The sequence below is a fragment of the Entelurus aequoreus genome, linkage group LG11 (assembly GCF_033978785.1).
Source record: "Entelurus aequoreus isolate RoL-2023_Sb linkage group LG11, RoL_Eaeq_v1.1, whole genome shotgun sequence".
Lineage (NCBI taxonomy): Eukaryota > Metazoa > Chordata > Actinopteri > Syngnathiformes > Syngnathidae > Entelurus > Entelurus aequoreus.
Window position 1 is genome coordinate 3,490,691 of NC_084741.1, and position 23,501 is coordinate 3,514,191.

Below are 23,501 nucleotides of genomic sequence, written 5' to 3' on the forward strand. Positions count from 1 at the left end.
TGTCCCTCGGGAAGTCCTGTGGGAAGTGCTCAGATAGTATGGGGTATCAGACTGTCTGATTGTGGCGGTCCGCTCCCTGTATGATCAGTGTCAGAGCTTGGTCCGCATTGCCGGCAGTAAGTCGGACCTGTTTCCAGTGAGGGTTGGACTCCGCCAAGGCTGCCCTTTGTCAGCGATTCTGTTCATAACTTTTATGGACATAATTTCTAGGCGCAGTCAGGGCATGAGGGGATCCAGGTTGGTGGCTGCACGATTAGGTCTCTGCTTTTTGCAGATGATGTGGTCCTGATGGCTTCATCTGGCCAGGATCTTCAGCTCTCAATGGATCAGTTCGCAGCAGAGTGTGAAGCGACTGGGATGGGAATCAGCACCTCCAAGTCCGAGTCCATGGTTCTCGCCCGGAAAAGGGTGGAGTGCCATCTCTGGGTTGGGGAGGCGATCTTGCCCCAAGTGGAGGAGTTCAAGTACCTCGGAGTCTTGTTCACGAGTGAGGGAAGAGTGGACGGTGAGATCGACAGCTGGATCGGTGCGGCGTCTTCAGTAATGTGGACGCTGTATCGATCCGTTGTGGTGAAGAAGGAGCTGAGCCGGAAGGCAAAGCTCTCAATTTACTGGTCGATCTACGTTCCCCATCCTCACCTATGGTCATGAGCTTTGGGTTATGACCGAATGGAAAAAATCACGTGTACAAGCGGCCCAAATGAGTTTCCTCCGCCGGGTGGCGGGTCTCTCCCTTAGAGATAGGGTGAGAAGCTCTGTCATCCGGGGGGAGCGCAGAGTAAAGCCGCTGCTCCTCCACATGGAGAGGAGCCAGGTGAGGTGGTTCGGGCATCTGGTCAGGATGCCACCTGAACGCCTCCCTAGGGAGGTGTTTAGGGCACGTCCGACCGGTAGGAGGCCACGGGGAAGACCCAGGACACGTTGGGTAGACTTTGTCTCCCGGCTGGCCTGGAAACGCCTCGGGATCCCCCGGGAAGAGCTGGACGAAGTGGCTGGGGAGAGGAAAGTCTGGGCTTCTTTGTTTAGGCTGCTGCCCCCGCGACCCGACCTAGGATAAGCGGAAGAAGATGGATGGATGGATGCGGACGCGCTTGTTACTGGATACATTGTGAGTAATATGCAACTATAATTGTTTGACACTTTCCTATATTGACAAATGTGGTGTTTTAGACTTAAATATTGTTTGATTAAGAGCACTTATATGTCTAGCTTGTGGGCTTAGCTGCCAGTAGCCTATATTGTTTACCTTTTGTAAATGACTTAACTAAAATAAAAGAAAAGACCAACTTTGTGTTGTTAGGTAGAGGACATTGAGATGTTAAAGGCCTACTGAAATGAAATTGTTTTATTTAAACGGGGATAGCAGATCCATTCTATGTGTCATACTTGATCATTTAGCGATATTGCCATATTTTTGCTGAAAGGATTTAGTAGAGAACATCGACGATAAAGTCCGCAACTTTTGGTCGCTGATAAAAAAAAGCCTTGCCTGTACCGGAAGTAGCGTGACGTCACAGGTTGAAAGGCTCCTCACATTTCCCCATTGTTTACACCAGCAGCGAGAGCGATTCGGACAGAGAAAGCGACGATTACCCCATTAATTTGAGCCAGGATGAAAGATTCGTGGATGAGGAACGTGAGAGTGAAGGACTAGAGTACAGTGCAGGACGCATCTTTTTTCGCTCTGACCGTAACTTAGGTACAAGCTGGCTCATTGGATTCCACACTCTCTCCTTTTTCTATTGTGGATCACGGATTTGTATTTCAAACCACTTCGGATACTATATCCTCTTGAAAATGAGAGTCGAGAACGCGAAATGGACATTCACAGTGACTTTTATCTCCACGACAATACATCGGTGAAGCACTTTAACTACGGAGCTAACGTGATAGCATCGGGCTTAACTGCAGATAGAAACAAAAGAAATAAATCCCTGACTGGAAGGATAGACAGAAAATCAACAATACTATTAAACCATGGACCTGCAAATACACGGTTAATGCTTTCCAGCCTGGCGAAGCTTAACAATGCTGTTGCTAACGACGCCATTGAAGCTAACTTAGCAACGGGACCTCACAGAGCTATGCTAAAAACATTAGCTATCCACCTACGCCAGCCAGCCCTCATCTGCTCACCAACACCCGTGCTCACCTGCGTTCCAGCGATTGACGGCGTGACGAAGGACTTCACCCGATCATCAATGCGGTCGGCGGCTAGCGTCTGCTATCCAAGTCAAAGTCCTCCTGGTTGTGTTGCTGCAGCCAGCCGCTAATACACCGATCCCACCTACAGCTTTCTTCTTTGCAGTCTTCATTGTTCATTAAACAAATTGCAAAAGATTCACCAACACAGATATCCAGAATACTGTGGAATTTTGCGATGAAAACCGAGCTTTTTGTGTTGGATACAATGTGTCCGAATACTTCCGTTTCAACGATTGACGTCACGCGCATACGTCATCATACATAGATGTTTTCAACCGGAAGTTTAGCGGGAAATTTAAAGGCCTACTGAAATGATTTTTTTTTATTTAAACGGGAATAGCAGATCCATTCTATGTGTCATACTTGATCATTTCGCGATATTGCCATATTTTTGCTGAAAGGATTTAGTAGAGAAAATCGACGATAAAGTTCGCAACTTTTGCTCGCTGATAAATAAAAGCCTTGCCTGTACCGGAAGTAGCGTGACGTCACAGGAGCTAGTATTCCTCACAATTCCCCATTGTTTACAATGGAGCGAGAGAGATTCGGACCGAGAAAGTGATGATTACCCCATTAATTTGAGCGAGGATGAAAGATTCGTAGATGAGGAACGTTACAGTGAATGACATGAGAGGCAGCGATGGACGTATCTTTTTTCGCTCTGACCGTAACTTAGGTACAAGCTGGCTCATTGGATTCCACACTCTCCTTTTTCTATTGTAGATCACAGATTTGTATTTTAAACCACCTCGGATACTATATCCTCTTGAAAATGAGAGTCGAGAACGCGAAATGGACATTCAGTGCCTTTTACATCGGCGAAATGCTTTAGCTACGAGCTAACGTGATAGCATCTTGCTTTAACTGCATATAGAAACAAAAGAAATAAACCCCTGACTCGAAGTATAGATAGAAAATCAACAATACTATTAAACCGTGGACATGTAAATACACGGTTAATGCTTTCCAGGCTGGCGAAGGTTAACAATGCTGTGCTAAGGACGCCATTGAAGCTAACTTAGCAACCGGATTGCACAGAGCTATGCTAGAAACATTAGCTCTCCACCTACGCCAGCCAGCCAGCCCTCATTTGCTCATCAACACCCGTGCTCACCTGCGTTCCAGCGATCGGCAGAAGGACGAAGGACTTCACCCGATGCGTTTGGCGGCCCGGAGACGTAGGAAGTCAAGGTGAAGTCGGCGGCTAGCGCGGCTAGCGCGGCTAGCGCTCCAACAAAGTCCTCCTGGTTGTGTTGCTGTAGTCCGCTGCTAATACACTGATCCCACCTACAACTGTCTTCTTTGCAGCCTTCATTGTTCATTAAAAAAAATGCAAAAGATGTCCAGAATACTGTGGAATTATGAAATGAAAACAGAGCTTTTTGTATAGGATTCTACGGGGTACCATAACTTCCGTTACTCGGACTTCGTCACGCGCATACGTCATCATACCGCGATGTTTCAGCCGGATATTTCCCGGGAATTTTAAAATGTCACTTTATAAGTTAACCCGGCCGTATTGGCATGTGTTGCAATGTTAAGATTTCATCATTGATATATAAACTATCAGACTGCGTGGTCGCTAGTAGTGGCTTTCAGTAGGCCTTTAACTGTCCAGCGAAGCACTTGTTTTTTTTTCTGATATCAGGCCGATAGCTGGTATCAATGTTGGATCGGGACACGCCTGTGAACAATATCATATCATTCAGTTGTTCTTGCATTCCACATAAAATCTTTATTATCTTTTGTACAACATTTAACCAAAGCCCAGGTTCCTCTTGGCCCGGTTTTCATAACCCCGCACAAAGACAACCCTGGCGGAGGTAACGGCGTCCAGGCTAAGTCAGATCTGGAGGTCCGTCGCTCGTCTGCTGCTCGTTGCGCTCGCCTCCGACGCCCTGCGCACGGCCGAGGGCTCGGCTCTCGGGCTGTGCTTGGAGTCTTCCGCCAAGCCCGAGGCGGACGACCAGCTTTGAAGCCCCAACGGGGCGACTTCCTCGCGTCCTTGTGAGTCTGTGTCCGAGCTCTTGCCCTCCGGCACCGTGGAGCACCTGAAGGCGACATCGTGGGCCCTCCATGGCCTCCTGGCTGCCTGAAGCGTGGACGATAAAGCTTTCTGTGGGCTACTCCTTCCACTACTGGTCTCCTTATCCTGACTCTTCAGGTCCTCCTTAAGCGCGTCGCTTGGCGTCAAGGCGGACTCGTCCTGCGTGCTCGGTCCCTGAAGACACGCAGGAGGTTGCGCGGGGTAGAAAGCGCTTCCTCGCTGGGGGTCCGTGAAGACGTTGAAGTCGCCGGGTGCCGAGATTAACGTGGCTTTCCTGTTAACTTGGAGCACCGAGGACTTTTTGCGTCTGTCCAAGTCCTCCAAGTCTTCCTTCAAATGTGGATAAAAGTCCAGGAGGTCCCGTCGCATCCTCTTGTAGCCCAGGTAGAGGACTTCCAAGGTGTTGAGGAAGAGTGACATGGCAGCGATGCACTGCATGAAGACCATGAAGACGCTCTTCTCCGTGGGCCTGGACACGTAGCAGTCCACGGCGTTGGGGCAAGGGAAGCGCTGGCATTTGAACAAGGGGTGCAAGCGGAAGCCGTAGAGGAGGTACTGGCCCAGCATGAAGGCCACCTCCAGCACAGAGCGGCTGACCACGTGGGCCACGTAGGTGCGCAGCAGAGACCCCCTGAGGGGAGCCTTGTTGGGCTTCCCTTGCTCCAACTGCTTCATCTCCCGCTCGATCCTCCTCTTGGACTCCACCCACTCGGCGTCCACCTCCTCCAGCTCCTTCCTCAGCAGCGCCCTCCTCCGCCGCCGGGCCTTGTCCAGCGCCCGCAGCCTGTAGAGGGCGTGGCCCATGTAGACCAGCGAGGGCGAGGACACGAAGATGACCTGCAGCACCCAGTAGCGGATGAGCGAGATGGGGAAGGCCAGGTCGTAGCAGGCGTTCCTGCAGCCCGGCTGCTCCGTGTTGCACACGAAGTCGGCCTGCTCGTCGTTCCACACGTCTTCGGCCGCCACGCCGAGGACCAGCATGCGGAAGACGAAGAGCAGGGTGAGCCAGATCTTACCCACCATGGTGGAGTGGATGTGCACCTCCTCCAAAATGCCCCCCAGGAAGTTCCAGTCACCCATCTTCACTCTGCCATTGTGACTGGAAAAGGCCACAATAATAACATTAACAAGTACATTTGTATTGATTATGTAAATTCAAATATTTGTAAAAAAAAAAAATATAATTACATTTTATTTAAACAAAATAATCATATTTTAATGCATTTTATCATTTAAATGTACTTTCAAAGGAATGAAACCTTGCAGCTCCTTGGCAGTCTGACAATAATAATAATAATACTGGATTATTATTTTTGGCATTGTTAGGAATATTAATTTAAAATATATTTATACATCCCTTAACAATTAAATTGTCATTAACAGATGAGGTGGGGGTCCAGTTCATCGGGCAGCCAACAGACGGTCCTAGAGAATCTTCTTCCGGGCTACACGGAGACATCCACAGCACAGAAGAGTGATCCAGCCTGATCAACTAGCACCAGATCCAGACTGGTACCTCTCCACAAATTAGTACTTAATGTAATCTTAAAAAAATATAATCATACAAAATTATTACGATGCCTTTTAAACTGTAAAAACTAATACCTTAAATATAAAGATGATTATATAAAATATACATTTTACCATTATTCAGAAAACTATTAGAAAAATAGTAAAAAATATGTCTTAAAATGCACAAATATATTACAGTAAAAAGATGACTACATAAAATATTTTAAATTAAGCCTTTTTATCTTAAATATAAAGATGATTATATCAAATATATTTTTACCATTATACAGAGAACTATTAGGAAAAATAGTCAAAAATATGTCTTAAAATGCATATTTTTAAATTTTTTTATTAATTTGTTATTTTAAACTGTACAAACTAATCTCTTAAATATAAAGATGATTATATAAAATAAAATGTGTTTGTATTTTTACAATTATTCAGAAAACCCCATGTACTATTAGAAAAGTAGTAAAAAAAAAAAAATATAGTCTTAAAATGCACAAATATTTTAAAGATATTACAGTAAAAAGATGACTACATAAAATATTTTAAATTAAGTAAAATTAATAAAGCCTTTTTAAAGAGTTTGTTTTATTTGTAGGCAGGCATATACATAATGCATTAAATGATACCAGATAGAGGTCTTCAACAGGGGGTCCGCAGAGATACTGCAAGGGGGTCGTGAAATATTTAGTCTTTTTTGAGATATATATATTCCCCTCGCCAGCTAGCGATTCGCAAGCTGCCAGCTGATGATTAGTGCGCTAGTTGTCAGGGTCAACTAGCACCAGATCCAGACTGGTACTTCTCCAAAAATTAATACATAATGTAATCTTTAAAAAATATAATCATACAAAATGATTATGATTATTTATTATTTTAAACTGTACAAACTAATTTCTTAAATATAAAGATGATTATATAATATATATTTTTACCATTATTCAGAGAACTATTAGGAAAAATAGTAAAAAAAACATGTTTTAAAATGCACAAATATTTTCAATGTATTACAGTAAAGAGATGACTACATAAAATATTTTAAGTAATATAAAAAAGCCTTTTTAAACAAACTATTTAAAAAGGCTTTTTTAATTAGTTAATTTGAAGGCAGGCATATACATAATGCCTAAAATGATGTCAGATAGAGGTCTTCAACAGGGGGTCCGCAGAGATACTTCAAGGGGGTCGTGAAATATTTAGTCTTTTTTTAAATATATATATAAAGAAAATATATATTCCCCTCGCCAGCTAGTGATTCGCAAGCTGCCAGCTAACGATTAATGCGCTAGTTATCAGGGTCAACTAGCATCAGATCCAGACTGGTACCTCCAAAAATTAATACATAATGTAACCTTTAAAAAATATCATTATACAAAATTATTATGATTTATTGTTTGAACTGTACAAACTAATTTCTTAAATATAAAGATGATTATATAAAATATATATTTTACCATTATTCAGAATAACTATTAGAAAAATAGTAAAAAAAATGTTTTAAAATGCACAAATATTTGAAACATTGCAGCAAAAAGATGACTACATAAAATATTTTAAATTAAGTAAAATAAAAAAAGCCTTTTTAAAGAGTTTGTTTTATTTGAAGGCAGGCATATACATAACAATGCATTAAATGATACCAGATAGAGGTCTTCAACGGGGGGTCCGCAGAGATACTGCAAGGGGGTCGTGAAATGTTTAGTCTTTTTTAAAATATATATATAAAAAAAATGATATTCCCCTCGCCAGCTAGCGATTCGCAAGCTGCCAGCTAACGATTAGTGCGCTAGTTGTCAGGGTCAAACTTTAAAAAATATAATCATACAAAATTAGTAGGATTATGTATTCTTTTAAACTGTACAAACTAATATCTTAAATATAAAGATGATTATATAAAATATATTTTTTACCATTATTCAGAGAACTATTGGGAAAAATAGTAAAAAAAATATGTTTTAAAATGCACAAATATTTTCAATATATTAAAGTAAAAAGATAACTACATAAAATATTTTAAATTAAGTAAAATAAAAAAAGCCTTTTTAAAGCGTTTGTTTTATTTGAAGGCAGGCATATACATAACAATGCATAGTCTTTTTTTAAATATATATTAAAAAAAATTATATTCCCCTCGCCAGCTAGCGATTCGCAAGCTGCCAGCTAACGATTAGTGCGCTAGTTGTCAGGGTCAACTAGCACCAGATCCAGACTGGTACCTCTCCAAAAATTAATACATAATGTAATCATACAAAATGATTATGTTTATTAATTATTTTAAACTGTACAAACTAATCTTTTAAATATAAAGATGATTATATAAAATAAAATGTACATGTATTTTTACAGTTATTCAGAAAAACCCATGTACTACTAGAAAAGTAGTAAAATATATATATATATTTTCTTAAAATGCAAAAATATTTTAAAGATATTACAATAAAAAGATGACTACATAAAATAAGCAAAATTAAAGCCTTTTTAAAGAGTTTGCTTTATTTGAAGGCAGGCAATACATGCACTTTATTATTTTTGTTGTTTTTTTGATGAATACGTAATCATAAAAATGCATAAAATTATGTCAGATAGAATTAGGTCTTTTTTCAAATAATATATTTTTTTTATATTCCCCTCGCAATTTTAAATGTAAATGTCTTTAAACAGAACATTGATCCAACCCACTGTGGTTTAGAGATGGCAGTGGCATGGCCACACTACTCATGAAAGAATAATTCTATTATATCCATCTTCTTCATGTCTAAAATAGATTGATATTAGTACACTAATTGCCAGCTAGCGATTAGTGTGCTAGTTGTCAGCAAGCAATTAGCCGCGCTATACTGTATGTGATTGAATATTTTATTATTGCACAACAATAAGGATTCTTTTGGAACCAGTTTAATTTGAAACAATTGTAAAGAGGATATATAAGTAGGTGGTCCCCGGTCAGTCAGTTTGGGGGTCTTTGGCCTGGAAAACGTCAAAACACCCCGGATGTAAGGTATTACGGTAAGTGCCGCAGTATATATTTAAAATCTAATCTAAATATGTCAACAATAAAATATTTAAATTGAAAACAATATTTAGAATGTTTTGAGGTTAGATTTGCTGGCAGAAAAATGTGTACGTTTCTACAATTAAACACTAACTTTATTGTATTTGTATTGTTTACATCTAAATATTAAAAAATAAAATCCAAATTTGTGATATATATCACATATAATATAAAATGTCAAATTTAAATTATTAGAAAATTTAAAACAAAATATTTTGAATATTTTTTGAGGTTGTATTTGAAGGCAGGAAAAATATTACAAGTTACTACAGTAAAATAATCACATTGTTTGTGATACATTTTCATATTTAAAATATAATATAAAATATGTCAAATATACATTTTTTTTCATTTAAAACAAAATAGTTTGAATATGTTTTGAGGTTAGATTTGAAGGCAGAAAAATGTGTAAATTTCTACAATTAAACAACACTAACTTTATTGTATTTGTATTGTTTACATCTACATATTAAAAAATAAAATCAAAATTTGTGAAATTTAAATTAATAGAATTTTAGAAAATGTAATGTTTTGAGGTTAGACTTGAAGGCAGAAAAAATAGTGCAAGTTATTACAATAAAATAATCCCAAATGTAGTATATTTGTATTGTGTTAACACATTGATATTTAAATATATAATCCAAATATTATAATTAAAAAAACTCAATTTTGAATATGTTCAGTTGAATAGTGCAAGGTCCTACAATAAATGAATTCTAACTTCTTGGTATTTGTATCATGTTTGATACATGTACATACTTTACACATTATATTGTATTTGTTTTGTGTTTAATACATGTACATATTTCAAATTAAAAATGTAATGTTTTTAAATTAGACTTAAAAGCAAACAAATAGTGCAGGTGACTGAAATAAAATAATCATAATTTTAGTGCTTGTGTAATACATATTTTAAAATATAATCCAAATCTGTCAAATATAAATTATTATAATTGTTAGTTTATTTTGAATCTTTTGAGGTTAGATTTGAAGGAAGGGAAAATCATGCAAATTATTACAATTAAATAATCTTAAATTTACTGTATTTGTACTGTGTTTAATACATATTTTGAAATATATAATCCAAATATAATTAGAATTGAACAAAATCAATTTTGAGATTAAATCTGAAGGAAAGACAAATAGTAAAAAGTACAATACTTAATTGCATTTGTATCTTGTCTAATACATGTTCATGTTTGAAATATAATCTAAATGTCCAAAATAAATTATTAGAATTTAAAAGAAAATATTTTGAATATGTTTTGAGGTTGTATTTGAAGGCAGGAAAAAATATTACAAGTTACTACAGTAAAATAATCACATTGTTTCTGATACATGTTCATATTTAAATTATAATATAAAATATGTCAAATATACATTTTTAGAATTTAAAACAAAATAGTTTGAATATGTTTTGAGGTTGTAATTGAAGGCGGGAAAACATATTACAAGTTACTACAGTAAAATAATCAGATTGTTTCTGATACATGTTCATATTTGAAATATAATCCAAATATGTCAAATATAAATTATTAGAATTTAAAACAAAATAGTTTGAATATGTTTTGAGGTTGTATTTGAAGGCAGGAAAAAATATTACAAGTTACTACAGTAAAATAATCACATTGTTTCTGATACATGTTCATATTTAAAATATAATATAAAATATGTCAAATATAAATTTTTAGAATTTAAAACAAAATAGTTTGAATATGTTTTGAGGTTGTATTTGAAGGCAGGAAAAAATATTACAAGTTACTACAGTAAAATAATCACATTGTTTCTGATACATGTTCATATTTAAAATATAATCCAAATATGTCAAATATAAATTATTAGAATTTAAAACAAAATAGTTTGAATATGTTTTGAGGTTGTATTTGAAGGCAGGAAAAAATATTACAAGTTACTACAGTAAAATAATCACATTGTTTCTGGTACATGTTCATGTTTAATATATAAATTAAAATATGTCAAATATACATTTTTAGAATTTAAAACAAAATAGTTTGAATATGTTTTGAGGTTGTATTTGAAGGCAGGAAAACATATTACAAGTTACTACAGTAAAATAATCAGATTGTTTCTGATACATGTTCATATTTGAAATATAATCCAAATATGTCAAATATAAATTATTAGAATTTAAAACAAAATAGTTTGACTATGTTTTGAGGTTGTATTTGAAGGCAGGAAAAAATATTACAAGTTACTACAGTAAAATAATCACATTGTTTCTGGTACATGTTCATGTTTAATATATCAATTAAAATATGTCAAATATACATTTTTAGAATTTAAAACAAAATAGTTTGAATATGTTTTGAGTTTGTATTTGAAGGCAGGAAAACATATAACAAGTTACTACAGTAAAATAATCGGATTGTTTCTGATACATGTTCATATTTAAAATATAATACAAATATGTCAAATATAAATTATTATAATTTAAAACAAAATAGTTTGAATATGTTTTGAGGTTGTATTTGAAGGCAGGAAAAAATATTACAAGTTAATACAGTTAAATAATCACATTGTTTGATACATGTTCATATTTAAAATGTAATATAAAATGTCAAATATACATTTTTAGAATTTAAAACAAAATAGTTTGAATATGTTTTGAGGTTATATTTGAAGGCAGGAAAAATATTACAAGTTACTAGAGTAAAATAATCACATTGTTCGTGGTACATGTTCATATTTAATATATAATATAAAATATGTCAAATATACATTTTTAGAATTTTAAACAAAATAGTTTGAATATGTTTTGAGGTTGTATTTGAAGGCAGGAAAACATATTACAAGTTACTACAGTAAAATAATCGGATTGTTTCTGATACATGTTCATATTTAAAATATAATACAAATATGTCAAATATAAATTATTATAATTTAAAACAAAATAGTTTGAATATGTTTTGAGGTTGTATTTGAAGGCAGGAAAAAATATTACAAGTTAATACAGTTAAATAATCACATTGTTTGATACATGTTCATATTTAAAATGTAATATAAAATATGTCAAATATACATTTTTAGAATTTAAAACAAAATAGTTTGAATATGTTTTGAGGTTATATTTGAAGGCAGGAAAAATATTACAAGTTACTAGAGTAAAATAATCACATTGTTCGTGGTACATGTTCATATTTAATATATAATATAAAATATGTCAAATATACATTTTTAGAATTTTAAACAAAATAGTTTGAATATGTTTTGAGGTTGTATTTGAAGGCAGGAAAACATATTACAAGTTACTACAGTAAAAGAATCACATTGTTTCTGATACATGTTCATATTTAAAATATAATCCAAATATGTCAAATATAAATTATTAGAATTTAAAACAAAATATTTTGAATATGTTTTGAGGTTGTATTTGAAGGCAGGAAAAAATATTACAAGTTACTACAGTAAAATAATTCACATTGTTTCTGGTACATGTTCATGTTTAATATATCATTTAAAATATGTCAAATATACATTTTTAGAATTTAAAACAAAATAGTTTGAATATGTTTTGAGGTTGTAATTGAAGGCAGGAAAACATATTACAAGTTACTACAGTAAAATAATCAGATCGTTTCTGATACATGTTCATATTTAAAATATAATCCAAATATGTCAAATATAAATTATTAGAATTTAAAACAAAATAGTTTTAATATGTTTTGAGGTTGTATTTGAAGGCAGGCAAAATATTACAAGTTACTACAGTAAAATAATCACATTGTTTCTGATACATGTTCATATTTAAAATATAATTCTAATATGTCAAATATACATTTTTAGAATTTAAAACCAAATAGTTTGAATATGTTTTGAGGTTGTATTTGAAGGCAGGAAAACATATTACAAGTTACTACAGTAAAATAATCACATTGTTTGTGGTACATGTTCATATTTAATATACAATATAAAATATGTCAAATATACATTTTTAGAATTTAAAACAAAATAGTTTGAATATGTTTTGAGGTTGTATCTGAAGGCAGGAAAACATATTACAAGTTACTACAGTAAAATAATCAGATTGTTTCTGATACATGTTCATATTTAAAATATAATACAAATATGTCAAATATAAATTATTATAATTTAAAACAAAATAGTTTGAATATGTTTTGAGGTTGTATCTGAAGGCAGGAAAAATATTACAAGTTACTACAGTAAAATAAACATATTTTTTCTGATACATGTTCATATTTTAAAATGTAATCCAAATATGTCAAATATACATTTTTAGAATTTAAAACAAAATAGTTTGAATATGTTTTGAGGTTATATTTGAAGGCAGAAAAAATATTACAAGTTACTACAGTTTTAAAATGCTAACTTTGTTCTATTTTGTCATGTTTAATACGTGCACATTTTTACGATCAGTACTTACAAGACATCATTTAGGGTCCCGTTCCATTTAGCTTTGACACAAACTACTTAACCGACACAAAGTATTCTTTGGTTAGTCGTAGAATATCCATAAAAACATTTTGCATCCTAGTATATATTTATTTAAAGGTTTGTGTTTACCTTGCAGCGGCATGGACAGACTGCCGGTGGTGACTTAAATCTCCTCTGGTCATACGGCCCCTGACACGCTCACCAAAATAGTTAACCCCAAAAAAAAAAAAGGTTAGCATCGCCTGGCCTAAACTCCAAGTGACCTTCCTCCTCCTCCTCTTGGCTTGGCCAAAGTGTTTGAGGGAAGAGTGCCAACTACTGCTGTGAGGCGTGCAGGTCAATAACATGATGCATGCATTTAGGTCACAACACGTATTGACTTCACACACAGCAGCTCGCCTCTATTTGCCTTTTTTTTTAAAATCTATCAGTCATTTTTCCACATGATGATGCTACGTGCGTGTGTGTGTGTGTGTGTGTGTGTGTGTTGTACAGTATGTCTTTAAGCCATGTACACAACATGATTCTTTACCGTGTTACAGTACATGCAGGACGCTATAGGACAACAACTGCCCCCTCGTCAATACTTGCCTCGTTCAATCTATAGTTTAGAAAGAAAAAAAATCTATGTATATCTGATTTCCCACCCTGCTTCCATGCTGGAAGTAATGACTTCATTAAAAGAAATCTGTTTAAAATAACTCTACGGCTCGAGTTTTAAACACATTCAAATGATGTCCATATGACATTAAACATGTAAATAAGTAAAAAAAAAATGTTTAAAAGTGGTATTTAATAACTATATTTGTATACAGTAGTGCAGTGGTTCTCAAACTTTTTTGTCATCCCCCACTTTGGACAAGGGGGAGTTTTCAAGCCCCACCTGCCCCCGTCGCCCCAACAGAACGCTAATGCCAAGCTTAACATTTTCAAATTTATTGAACATCAAGTAACATCAAGTTGTATACATTCAAACTCAATAAACACAAAATAACATCAAGTTCAATAATAAATAAAATAACTGTGCAGCTGTGGTGTAACTTGCATCAAGTTCAATATCAAATAAAATAACTTGCATCAAGTTCAATAATAAATAAAACAAAAGTGTTATAACTTCCATCAAGTTCAATAATAAATCCAAAAAAGTGTTATAACTTGAATCAAGTTCAATAATAAATCAAATAACTTGCATCAAGTTCAATAATAAATCAAATAACTTGCATCAAGTTCAATAATAAATCCAAAAAAGTGTTATAACTTGCATCAAGTTCAATAATAAATCAAATAAAAGTGTTATAACTTGCATCAAGTTCAATAATAAATCAAATCCAAAAAAGTGTTATAACTTGCATCAAGTTCAATAATAAATCAAATAACTTGCATCAAGTTCAATAATAAATCCAAAAAAGTGTTATAACTTGCATCAAGTTCAATAATAAATCAAATAAAAGTGTTATAACTTGCATCAAGTTCAATAATAAATCCAAAAAAGTGTTATAACTTGCATCAAGTTCAATAATAAATCAAATAAAAGTGTTATAACTTGCATCAAGTTCAATAATAAATCAAAAAAAGTGTTATAACTTGCATCAAGTTCAATAATAAATAAATAAAAATGTTATAACTTGCATCAAGTTCAATAATAAATCAAATAAAAGTGTTATAACTTGCATCAAGTTCAATAATAAATAAAAAAAAGTGTTAACTTGCATCAAGTTCAATAATAAATAAAAAAAAGTGTTATAACTTGCATCAAGTTCAATAATAAATCAAACAAAAGTGTTATAACTTGCATCAAGTTCAAATAAAAGTGTTATAACTTGCATCAAGTTCAATAATAAATCAAATAAAAGTGTTATAACTTGCATCAAGTTCAATAATAAATAAAAAAAAAGTGTTATAACTTGCATCAAGTTCAATAATAAATCAAACAAAAGTGTTATAACTAGCATCAAGTTCAATAATAAATCAAATAAAAGTGTTATAACTCGCATCAAGTTCAATAATAAATCAAATAAAAGGGTTATAACTCGCATCAAGTTCAATAATAAATCAAATAAAAGTGTTATAACTCGCATCAAGTTCAATAACAAATCAAATAAAAGTGTTATAACTTGCATCAAGTTCAATAATAAATCAAACAAAAGTGTTATAACTTGCATCAAGTTCAATAATAAATCAAATAAAAGTGTTACAACTTGCATCAAGTTCAATAATAAATCAAATAAAAGTGTTATAACTTGCATCAAGTTCAATAATAAATCAAATAAAAGTGTTATAACTTGCATCAAGTTCAATAATAAATCAAATAAAAGTGTTATAACTTGCATCAAGTTCAATAATAAATCAAATAAAAGTGTTATAACTTGCATCAAGTTCAATAATAAATCAAATAACTTGCATCAAGTTCAATAATAAATGAAAATAAAAGTGGCACTTTGCAATCTTTGCAAAAAAAAAAGGAGGAGCTAATGCATTTGGCAAGACAGGGCAAGTGAACATGAGTTTTACAGTACTCCAGCATTAGTGGCTGCAATGAGCCTGTTTTGCACTGCACAGCTTTTCAAATGGGGGTTGCAGACTTGACACTGCCACTGTTAAAACCTCATTGAGTTTGGGGCTGAGCTGCCTTGACGCGAGTGACAGTGTGTCCAATGCGCATTTGGCGCAACCCTCTTTATTAGAGCCTGCAGCCCGTTTCTTGACTTTGCCATGGTCTGTGCGCCATCAGAGCAAAAGCCCACACAGTTTTCCCATTTAAGGTCGTGTTCTTTGAGGAAACCGTCCATTATATTGAACAGCTCATCAGCATTGGCTCTATTTTTTATGTATTTGCAAAACAGCAAATCCTCGCACAGTGACTCGCCATTCACAAAGCTTCCGCTTAGCCCCGCCCCCATTAGTTACTGTTGCTATGTCTGTCAAACTTTCGCTCCTACCTAGAAATTTAAAGCCTACAGGAAAAATAAGTAATTTACATTTATTTATATAGCGGATTTCACAGACAGAATCACAAAGTTATTTACAGTGTGTATAGAAAATGAAAGCATAGTAAAAAAAAATATCGAAGAATATAATTGAAAAAAAAAAAAAATGAAAGTGAAATTTCCTCCCGTTCCTCGCGCCCCACCTGTCATGTCTCTATTCCCCACCAGTGGGGCGCGCCCCACACTTTGAGAAACGCTGCAGTAGTGCATATCCAGTTTTACACCATTTACAGGTAACAAAAAGCCATGAATAAAATAAAATGTGCTAATAATGCCTGGTTTTGATACAAACCCCGTTTCCATATGAGTTGGATAATTGTGTTGGATGTAAATATAAACGGAATACAATGATTTGCAAATCCTTTTCAAGCCATATTCAATTGAATGCACTACAAAGACAACATATTTGATTTTCAAACTCAAACTTTATTTTTTTTTTTGCAAATAATAATTAACTTAGAATTTCAAGGCTGCAACACGTGCCAAAGTAGTTGGGAAAGGGCATGTTCACCACTGTGTTACATGGCCTTTCCTTTTAACAACACTCAGTAAAGGTTTGGGAACTGAGGAGACACATTTTTGAAGCTTCTCAGGTGGAATTCTTTCCCATTCTTGCTTGATGTACAGCTTAAGTTGTTGAACAGTCCGGGGGTCTCCCTTGTGCTATTTTAGGTTTCATAATGCACCACACAGTCGGCAAGAAACATATATTTCCCCAGTTACGTACGTGACATGCACATAGCGCCACGCACGTACGGGCAAGCGATCAAATGTTTGGAAGCCAAAGCTGTACTCACGGTAGCGCGTCTGCTATCCAACTCAAAGTCCTCCTGGTTGTGTTGCTGCAGCCAGCCGCTAATACACCGATCCCACCTACAGCTTTCTTCTTTGCAGTCTCCATTGTTAATTGAACAAATTGCAAAAGATTCACCAACACAGATGTCCAGAATACTGTGGAATTATGTGGTGAAAAGAGACGACTTAAACTGGCGACGTGCTATTCCAAAATGTCTCCTTCAACCCTTGACGTCACGCGCAAACGTCATCATACATAGACGTTTTCAGCCGGAAGTTTCCCGGGAAATTTAAAATGTCACTTTATAAGTTAACCCGGCCGTATTGGCATGTGTTGCAATGTTCAGATTTCATCATTGATATATAAACTATCAGACTGCGTGGTCGCTAGTAGTGGCTTTCAGTAGACCCTTGAAGCACTCGAAAAGTCTTATATAAAGTTTTGACTGAGAAGCAAAGACAAACAGTAGAAAGGAGTGTACTTGCATTATGTGCAGTCTCACGTCGTCACATCTTGAAGTTGTCACGGAATCGTGTTGAAAGAATCGGCTTTTAAAACGGCGCCTCTTGCGTTCTTTTTCCACTTGCAGATAGCGCCGTCAAACCACTTCCATCCATCCGTTTCTTACCGCTTGTCCCTTTCGGGGACTGATTGATTGATTGATTGATTGAGACTTTTATTAGTAGGTTGCACAGTGAAGTACATATTCCATACAATTGACCACTAAATGGTAACACCCGAATAAGTTTTTCAACTTGTTTAAGTCGGGGTCCACTTAAATTAATTCATGATACAGATATATACTATCATATATACTATCATCATAATACAGTCATCACATAAGATAATCACATTGAATTATTTACATGAATGCTGGAGCCTATCTCAGCGGCATCGAAACCACTTCCCATATAAATCACAAAAAAACACAAATTGACAATGATTAAGCGCATCAATTGAAGCGTTTTACCCTTTGAAAACCAACAGTAGTAATATTTCTACTTACTACTGTATGACTATTTGTAAACGAACCAAAAAAAAAAATTCACACTAAAAAAACAAAAATAAAATGATAGAGAATATTCGCATAGTACCACATTATACCAGTAATACAATATATTCACAGTAATAATTATACAATATTTAGCGTTTGGGCTTTTCCGTAAACAATTGTACTTTTATGGTTATTGTCTAACCTAAACTAATATGTAAATAATATGTTGTATTTTAAATGGTGTTATTGTCATGTGTGTATTAATGTATAAGTTTTAAAGCCTTTTGGAAATGTTAGTGACTTTTCTTCAATCCAGCAGATAACAAGCATTATGAAACACTAATCGTTTTAAAGAGCACTGTGTAGATACAGATAGTGAGTGGGCCATACACTCACTGAGGCCTTATTACTAGATATTATCGGCCGATATATGCGTTAAAATGTAATATCGGTATCGTTTTTTTTATTATCAGTATCGTTTTTTTGTTGTTTTTTTTTAATTAAATCAACATAAAAAACACAAGATACACTTACAATTAGTGCACCAACCCAAAAAACCTCCCTCCCCCATTTACACTCATTCACACAAAAGGGTTGTTTCTTTCTGTTATTAATATTCTGCTTCCTACATTATATATCAATATATATCAATACAGTCTGCAAGGGATACAGTCCGTAAGCACACATGATTGTGCGTGCTGCTGGTCCACTAATAGTACTAACCTTTAACAGTTCATTTTACTCATTTTCATTCATTACTAGTTTCTATGTAACTGTTTTTATATTGTTGTACTTTCTTTTTTATTCAAGAAAATGTTTTTAATTTATTTATCTTATTTTACTAATTTTTTAAAAAAGTACCTTATCTTCACCATACCTGGTTGTCCAAATTAGGCATAATAATGTGTTAATTCCACGACTGCATATATCGGTTGATATCGGTATCGGTAATTAAAGAGTTGGACAATATCGGAATATCGGATATCGGCAAAAAGCCATTATCGGACATCCCTAATTCACAGTAATAATTATACAATATTTAGCGTTTGGGCTTTTCCGTAAACAATTGTACTTTTTATGGTTATTGTCTAACCTACATTAATATGTAAATAATATGTTGTATTTTAAATGGTGTTATTGTCATGTGTGTATTAATGTATAAGTTTTAAAGCCTTTTGGAAATGTTAGTGACTTTTCTTCAATCCAGCAAATAACAAGCATTATGAAACACTAATCGTTTTAAAGAGCACTGTGTAGATACAGATAGTGAGTGGGCCATACACTCACTGAGGCCTTATTACTAGATATTATCGGCCGATATATGCGTTAAAATGTTATATCGGAAATTATCGGTATCGTTTTTTTTTTTTTATCGGTATCGTTTTTTTTTTAATTAAATCAACATATAAAACACAAGATACACTTACAATTAGTGCACCAACCCAAAAAACCTCCCTCCCCCATTTACACTCATTCACACAAAAGGGTTGTTTCTTTCTGTTATTAATATTCTGGTTCCTACATTATATATCAATATATATCAATACAGTCTGCAAGGGATACAGTCCGTAAGCACACATGATTGTGCGTGCTGCTGGTCCACCAATAGTACTAACCTTTAACAGTTAATTTTACTCATTTTCATTCATTACTAGTTTCTATGTAACTGTTTTTATATTGTTGTACTTTCTTTTTTATTCAAGAAAATGTTTTTAATTTATTTATCTTATTTTACTATTTTTTTTAAAAAGTACCTTATCTTCACCATACTTGGTTGTCCAAATTAGGCATAATAATGTGTTAATTCCACGAATGCATATATCGGTATCAGTAATTAAAGAGTTGGACAATATCGGAATATCGGATATCGGCAAAAAGCCATTATCGGACATCCCTAATTCACAGTAATAATTATACAATATTTAGCGTTTGGGCTTTTCTGTAAACAATTGTACTTTTATGGTTATTGTCTAACCTACATTAATATGTAAATAATATGTTGTATTTTAAATGGTGTTATTGTCATGTGTGTATTAATGTATAAGTTTTAAAGCCTTTTGGAAATGTTAGTGACTTTTCTTCAATCCAGCAGATAACAAGCATTATGAAACACTAATCGTTTTAAAGAGCACTGTGTAGATACAGATAGTGAGTGGGCCATACACTCACTGAGGCCTTATTACTAGATATTATCGGCCGATATATGCGTTAAAATGTAATATCGGAAATTATCGGTATCGTTTTTTTTATTATCGGTATCGTTTTTTGTTTTTTTGTTTTTTTTAATTAAATCCACATAAAAAACACAAGATACACTTACAATTAGTGCACCAACCCAAAAAACCTCCCTCCCCCATTTACACTCATTCACAAAAAAGGGTTGTTTCTTTCTGTTATTAATATTCTGGTTCCTACATTATATATCAATATATATCAATACAGTCTGCAAGGGATACAGTCCGTAAGCACACATGATTGTGCGTGCTGCTGGTTCACTAATAGTACTAACCTTTAACAGTTAATTTTACTCATTTTCATTAATTACTAGTTTCTATGTAACTGATTTTATATTGTTTTACTTTCTTTAATATTCAAGAAAATGTTTTTAATTTATTTATCTTATTTTATTTTATTAATTTAAAAAAAAAAGGACCTTATCTTCACCATACCTGGTTGTCCAAATTAGGCATAATAATGTGTTAATTCCACAACTGTACATATCAGTATCGGTATCGGTTGATATCGGTATCGGTAATTAAAGAGTTGGACAATATCGGAATTGCGGATATCGGCAAAAAGCCATTATCGGACATCCCTACTTATTACCTATCAGTATGATATTGTATACACTATGCCAGAATACAGATCAATATTTATGATATTTGATATTTTAATGCAATACATATTCTCTGCATTTAAAAATATAGTTTGTATGATTTACATTTGTATTAATGCAGTAAATAATCAAGTCGTTACTCACATACTTGCTTTTTTAATATAATAAAACATGAATACAAAAACGGTGGGTATGAACTCTTAAAAAGATGTACCTGCTGTGTAATGGAAATACTTATTTACAATGTCGTCAAACATGTTCAATCATTCACTTTTAAAAAGGCACTTTCTTAAAACCCCTGCATTACTACTTGTCACCAGCAGAGGGCGTGTCCAACTACAGTACATTCATTAAAAACAAGTTGTGAAAGTGGGTAAAAATGAGTCTTAGTGCTCCTTGTAAAAAAAAAAAAAAGTGAGTTTGGGTGTGCGCTGCTACAACGAGGCGGGCGAGAGGAAGATGTTGAAAAGAACAGCAAAGAGGAAAAAAACCAAGTAGCCTACGATACAAATCCAGAAACGAGGGTCTTTCAGCAGCTTCTTGTTGTAGTCGCTGAAGAAGACGTAGCCGATGGTCATGCCCGCCACGATCCCTCCGAAGTGAGCCACGAATGACACCTTGATGAGGAGACACGTCAGTCAGCGTGAATGCCAGCGATCAGCGCAGAGCAAGCAGGTGTTAATTACATCAAGCATCTTTTAACTTTAGTCATGATCTGGGGTGCATGAGAAAGTGGGGAGGAACACGTACCTCTTTATGGTCATGACGAGTTGACAAACTAAAACCCTCATCCTGTCCCACAGACCCAGTCCCCCCTTGCTTTTTTAAAGAAGTCTGGGACTCTATTGACTTGTCTGTTAGGGCGATGTTTTTCAACCACTGTGCCGCGGCACACTAGTGTGCCTTGTGATACAGTCTGGTGTGCCTAATTTCACCTATTTGGGTTAAAAATATTTTTTGCAAACCAGTAATTATAGTCTGCAAATGATGTGTTGTTGTTGAGTGTCGGTGCTGTCTAGAGCTCGGCAGTAATACTCTTCCATATCAGTAGGTGGCAGCAGCGTGCAGGTAAAAAGGTGTCTTATGCTTAAACCAAAAATAAACAAAAGGTGAGTGCCTCTAAGAAAAGGCATTGAAGCTTAGGGAAGGCTATGCAGAACGAAACTAAAACTGAACTGGCTACAAAGTAAACAAAAACAGAATGCTGGACGACAGCAAAGACTTACTGTGGAGCAAAGACGGCGTCCACAATGTACATCCGAACATGACATGACAATCAACAATGTCCCCACAAAGAAGGATAAAAACAACTGAAATATTCTTGATTGCTAAAATAAAGTAGATGCGGGAAATATCGCTCAAAAGAAGACAAGAAACTGCTACAGGAAAATACCAAAAAGAGAGAAAAAGCCACCAAAATAAAAATAGGAGTGCAAGACAAGAAGTAAAACACTACACACAGGAAAACAGCAAAAAAGTCCGAATAAGTCAGGGTGTGACGTGACAGGTGGTGACAGTACACCTACTTTGAGACAAGAGCTATAGTGATGCATGCTTGGTTATGTTTTAAAGTCATATCCAACAATTGCGACAACGACTTTTTACTGTCAACTGAGTTAATTTTTTTCATGATTTCTGCTGGTGGTGTGCCTCTGGATTTTTGTGCCTTGGCTCAAAAAAGGTTGAAAAACACTGCCAGGGACATCATCAACAGCAGCTCTTTTTGTAAAGGAGCAGTTGTTGAGCCTTTGATTAAAAAAAACAAAACAGGTCTTGATTAGGGATGTCCGATAATGGCTTTTTGCCGATATTCCGATATTGTCCAACTCTTTAATTACCGATACCGATATCAACCGATATATGCAGTCGTGGAATTAACACATTATTATGCCTAATTTGGACAACCAGGTATGGTGAAGATAAGGTACTTTTTAAAAATAATAATAAAATAAGATAACTAAATTAAAAACATTTTCTTGAATAAAAAAGAAAGTAAAACAATATAAAAACAGTTACATAGAAACTAGTAATTAATGAAAATCAATCAATCAAGCAATCAAACTAGAAACTAGTAATTAATGAAAATGAGTAAAATTAACTGTTAAAGGTTAGTACTATTAGTGGAGCAGCAGCACGCACAATCATGTGTGCTTACGGACTGTATCCCTTGCAGACTGTATTGATATATATTGATATATAATGTAGGAAGCAGAATATTAATAACAGAAAGAAACAACCCTTTTGTGTGAATGAGGGAGGAAGGTTTTTTTGGGTTGATGCACTAATTGTAAGTGTATCTTGTGTTTTTTATGTTGATTTAATAAAAAATAAAAAAATAAAAAGAAACAAACGATACAGATAATAAAAAAAACGATACCGATCATTTCCGATATTACATTTTAACGCGATATTATCGGACATCCCTAGTCTTGATCCTACAAGTTTCTCAAATTATCGACCCATTTCTAAATTACCTTGGCGCAACTGCAGCCTTTTTTACATGAAAATAACACTTTAGATTAGAAATGTCCGATAACGGCTTTTTTGCCGATATTACGATATTGTCCAACTCTTAATTACCGATTCCGATATCAACCGATACCGATATATACAGTGGTGGAATTAACACATTATTATGCCTAATTTTGTTGTG

General features: G+C 34.5%; 2 protein-coding genes and 1 long non-coding RNA gene across 4 annotated transcripts in view; 1 reads left to right on the forward strand and 2 right to left on the reverse strand.

Moving 5' to 3' along the window:
- Positions 1-66: 66 nt before the first annotated feature.
- Positions 67-23,501, forward strand: part of LOC133659696 (uncharacterized) — an 87,324-nt gene continuing 63,889 nt past the window's right edge. Inside the window, exons 1-2 of the long non-coding RNA XR_009827704.1 lie at positions 67-1,108; positions 5,636-5,764. This is a non-coding gene — a long non-coding RNA (uncharacterized LOC133659696). The remainder of the gene's footprint in view (positions 1,109-5,635; positions 5,765-23,501) is intronic.
- Positions 3,938-5,464, reverse strand: LOC133659693 (gap junction alpha-9 protein-like). Its single transcript, XM_062062289.1, has one exon. The coding sequence runs from the start codon at positions 5,330-5,332 to the stop codon at positions 4,049-4,051; it is 1,284 nt and encodes a 427-aa protein (XP_061918273.1). The 5' UTR covers positions 5,333-5,464; the 3' UTR covers positions 3,938-4,048.
- The window catches only part of rhbdl2 (rhomboid, veinlet-like 2 (Drosophila)), a 55,972-nt gene continuing 53,465 nt past the window's right edge, over positions 20,995-23,501 (reverse strand). For both annotated transcript variants that reach the window (XM_062062292.1, XM_062062291.1), the window contains exon 8: positions 20,995-21,465. In XM_062062292.1, the coding sequence (XP_061918276.1) occupies positions 21,283-21,465 (183 nt within the window). In that variant the 3' untranslated portion in view covers positions 20,995-21,282. The remainder of the gene's footprint in view (positions 21,466-23,501) is intronic.